General features: G+C 45.1%; 1 protein-coding gene across 1 annotated transcript; it reads left to right on the top strand.

Annotated features, from left to right (window-relative positions):
* Positions 1 to 5: 5 nt before the first annotated feature.
* MRPL50 (mitochondrial ribosomal protein L50) lies at positions 6 to 396 on the top strand (the record flags this gene model as incomplete). The annotated part of the gene is made up of 1 exon (XM_009872425.1): positions 6 to 396. A coding segment is annotated over one exon (391 nt), but the record flags the coding sequence as incomplete, so codon positions are not given.
* Between the last annotated feature and the right edge of the window lie 3,761 nt (positions 397 to 4,157).

Genomic DNA, 4,157 nt, shown 5'->3' with positions numbered 1-4,157 from the left:
AGCAGGAAAGAGGAAAAAGAAGTAGAAGCTGACAAAATAATTCATCAGGAGAAGAGTGAACCCAGCCTGATCTGTCCCCCACCACGCAGCAGAAACTACATTCCTCCGGAGGACATACAGGCCTGCCTTGAGTCTCATGTCAAGGAGATTTTTGGACCCTCACTTCCTGGTAATTGGCAGCAGACACCCCTCGAAGAAAACAGGTTAAAATTTCGCCTCCTGGCTCAGCTGGCAGCAGAACTTGGTCATGCTGTCCCCAATTCACAGCTGCACCTGATGTGCAGTGCTGAAGATGTCTTGAATTTCTACAGTACGCCTGTGAAGGATGTGTCCAAGTTTGATGAACTGTGTGCTGCAGATCTGCCCCCAAACCTGAAGATTACCTGGAAGAAGTGAGTTCTACCATGAAGCACTGCTTTGCTTTGCTTGTCTTCCTGAGGCGGGCCTGCTGAGCAGAAGCAGAGCCCTTTCACTGTGGTAGCAACCGAACATCACCAATAAATGTTCATTTACTTGTCCTCAGGTTTCACCATTTCTGTTTATTATACCGGAAAAAAGGGCAGACGTTCTTGTGAAACGGTTGTGCAGCATGGTCAGGAAAAGGGTAACTGTATGCTTTTGGCCTTTACTGTGTTGCCCCAGTTACAAGGTGCAGTGGGGATAAACAGGGTGAGGCAGCCCCCCGGTTTCTTCCTTGCAGCTTGTAAACTTACTGTCTTTGGTTCCAGACTGTGTAATGGGCTTTTGTGAATGCAGTTTGCCTACATCAGGAGCCCTCGTTAACTTGGCCACCAAGATTAGTGTGGCCCCGTAAACTCTTGGGGAAGGAGCAGGGAAGTAAGCCAGCGTACCTTTTTTATTATCACTTAATTTATTTATATTTATTTTATTTGATTGAGGTTGAAAACAAGACCCAGTCAGCAGTAACTGCTTCCGCTACTTCAGGAGCAATGAGTGTCCACCTTCTGGAAACTATCACCCAGTGAATATTCAGTCTTTAGTTAGCCATTGGATTTTTATTTTCTTTTTGTTTGTTCCTGCTTCAAGGCATGTCATTCTCTATATTCAGTGTGCAAAGAGCTCAGGCAGCTAACAGTGGCTTCTGTAGTCCACTCTTGCGGCTAACTGCATGAAGTATGTTGCAATGGCTGGGTTTTCATCATGGAGCTGGACAACCTCTTAGGCTGTGTGCAGCTCCGTGCACTTCAGGTATGGACCTGGCCTCTGTAACGGGGCTGGCTGCAGAGTCTGACCCTCCCTGCTTGGGATGTCACCCAGCGGGCTGGCTGTGGCCTCTCTCGGCTCCCAGGCTAATGCCTGTCTGACAGGGCAATGGGTACCTCTGCAAAGCTGCTCTTCTTGCTCCTCTTGGTGTGTGGGTTGTGCCCATTGCCTGGCTGCAAAGGCTCTGGAATGCAGCTCTTGGGATCAGGACAACCACCTGCCCGTCTTCAGGTGTGTGCATGGAGGGAAGATCGGCACACCGTATGGAAATGGGAGGTTGGCGTTAGCAACAAGTTTATCCTTCTCCAAAGTGGAACAGAGAGACAGTGTTGATGTTGACTAGACCTGCAGGAGCCACTCTCTCTTTCATGGAGACACCAGTCTCTCTGTTAAGAAATATGCTCCTTACCTGGCTTTTCCATGCTTGCTTTTGATTCTTCTCTACTGATTCTGCCTGAAACAGAGAGAAGTCCTCCTGCAAATGCATGGGTGGGGCTTTTATTTATTTGTTTCTAATTGAATTCAATAGAAATTAGGTACTTCGGAAAGCCTAAGGATTAAAAAAAAGTGTTTAAACACCTAGAAGTCTTAGCCCTTCTGTGGCACAGGTGTGCCATGCAAGACTGATGTAATTTCAGATTTTGCTTTTTCAGGTGTTTTTCAACTGTTACAGGCAGTTAGAAGTTTCACATCTCAAACACCCATGTCTGACCTCTTCCCTCCTACATTAGCCCCTGCAGCTTCTTGCACACGGGTGTTGATTAAAACGTGAGGTTTGCACCTCAGAGGGACTGAAGTACCTGAAATTAGGGAAATGGCAATTCAGCTCAGCTCAGTCACAGCAAAACTCGAGATGAGGCTGTTGTCATGCTTCTTTCTTGCCTAACTTCCTGTTTTTCAGTCTTCTGCTTTTCACTCTCTCTTTTGCTCATATTGGTGAGCTACTACAGCTGCTGGGAGGGACACAGAATGGGGCTGGGGCATGACCAGAAAGTGCAGGTAACACTGCTAAGCAATTTTTTTAGATAATGACTACTAAGAGGTGTAAGCATCTTCCCTTTAGTGGAAACAAAACAAAATTTCCTTAAAAGAATACTTCAAATTCACTGCTCCCAAGCAGTCTCTGAGGCAGGCAAGGTGATAGAAATTTAGATATTCATCACACTTTTTTTGCGTAAGCTGCAGGGAAGGCATTTGTGATCAGCCAGCCTTCCAGCGACCAGTGAAACATTCCCGGCTCTCGTGCTGCAACGGAACATGACACAGCAAAACAACACTATGCTGTAATTCCTCAACTTGAAAGGAGAGGAGAAGGAGTTTCTTAAATTTCCTCAGAGCTACTGAGAAGAAAGCAGCTGAATAAAGGAACGGAGCACTGTGACACACAAAAGCAGCAGTTCCCAAGGGCTTCAGGTAATTGTGTACCCAAAGAAACTAGGGGAGCTCTGAGAGCGGGTGATATCACGAGGGTATTTCTGAACCATTCCCAGAAGTATCATACATACAGAATTTAACCTCACTGTAAACATGTTTTGTAGAAAACTTTTCACCTGTGGGTGAAATTTCTCAAGACTTGCATTTATTTTCTTGTCCTCCTGACTTCACTACTTGCCTCCTCTGGTTAAAAGCAAACTTTGATCAGTTACAGGGGAAGAAAAACTAATGTGTAGCTCTTACAAGTTTTTCCATAGCTGCAAAACACCTGACATACAGCTAACCTCTATGGAAAACTAGAAACTATTAGAAGAACTTACAAAAATTGGGGTCCTTTGACAGGCAGGGAAGGATTCTACAAGCTGCCTTGATGACAGCTGTTTTTATAGGCCTGTGGCAGTGTTCACTGTTACTCAGATTTCCACTTGGCACTGTTTTCACGTAGCAATTTTTGAGAAGAACAACCAGGTTTACTTTAAACTGGCACCTGTGGTGGCTTTTAGCTGGAAGGATAAATAAGTCCTTCAGGAAGCGGAAAATCAAGATTCAAATCCCTCTTCAACCTGGAATATGGGTAAGAAACTCAAAACCCACATCTTCCACCCTCAGGAAGGCTGCTGGTACCGTCACGCTGGCAGATAAGCAGAGGGAGATGACACCTCTACCAGTTCTGGCGAGCTCTTGACCAAGAATGTGAGATTCGTGCTGCAGACTTTGGAGAAGCACAAACCCAGGGACCACAGCTGCAAAACCTCGGATACAGAATATAAAGTTTTCATCTTAAAATTCAACCCCCTGTTAACCCTTTGGAGTATGAGCGGACTTACATGCTTCTGACTGAGTGTGGTGAGTGGAGTACTGACTGCTGATAAGGCTTCCTAATGTGTCATTATTCTCCTCACATAGCAGAACAAGGACCAATTCCACAGCCAAACCTACTCAGCAGAAATTTTCCCTGTGGAATTTGGATCAAAGTTGTAGTGAGGCACCCAGATGCTCTTGATGGTTTCTTACGGTCACAGAAAGCCTGCATAGCCCAAGTCTGATCATCATATTCCTAAGACTGAAGCAGACATCAGCAGAGTCAGGAAAAAATACCAGCCTGTAAGAAACCAGGCAAGACCAGACACAAACACCCCAGATTTTCTTTGTGTCACATGCAAAAGACAGAGACCAGGCTACACGTTTTTGGTTTTTTTGATAGTTTTTTTTTTTTTTCCCCGCATCTGTTTTGGAAAAAATATACAAAAAAAGCCAAGAAGAACCAACATGGAAATGTGAGGTAAACATTCCAGTAAAAGTACAGACAGAGGCTCCATTCTTTTTCAGGAGACACACAGCAGTTATCACCATGCTAGAAGAATGAGATGCAGGAAAATCCTAGAAACAGTGAAAGTCATGTAGTGAAGCCTTTGCCCCAGTTCTAGCCATTGTAAACGGGCTCTTTTTTCTTCTTCCCCCCCACCCCCACCCCCACTTAAGTATCTTTTTATTCCCTA

The sequence above is a fragment of the Apaloderma vittatum genome, unplaced genomic scaffold (genome assembly GCF_000703405.1).
Source record: "Apaloderma vittatum isolate BGI_N311 unplaced genomic scaffold, ASM70340v1 scaffold2867, whole genome shotgun sequence".
NCBI lineage: Eukaryota > Metazoa > Chordata > Aves > Trogoniformes > Trogonidae > Apaloderma > Apaloderma vittatum.
The sequence above is the reverse complement of the archived record's forward strand: the minus strand, read 5'-3'. Positions and strand labels throughout refer to the sequence as shown.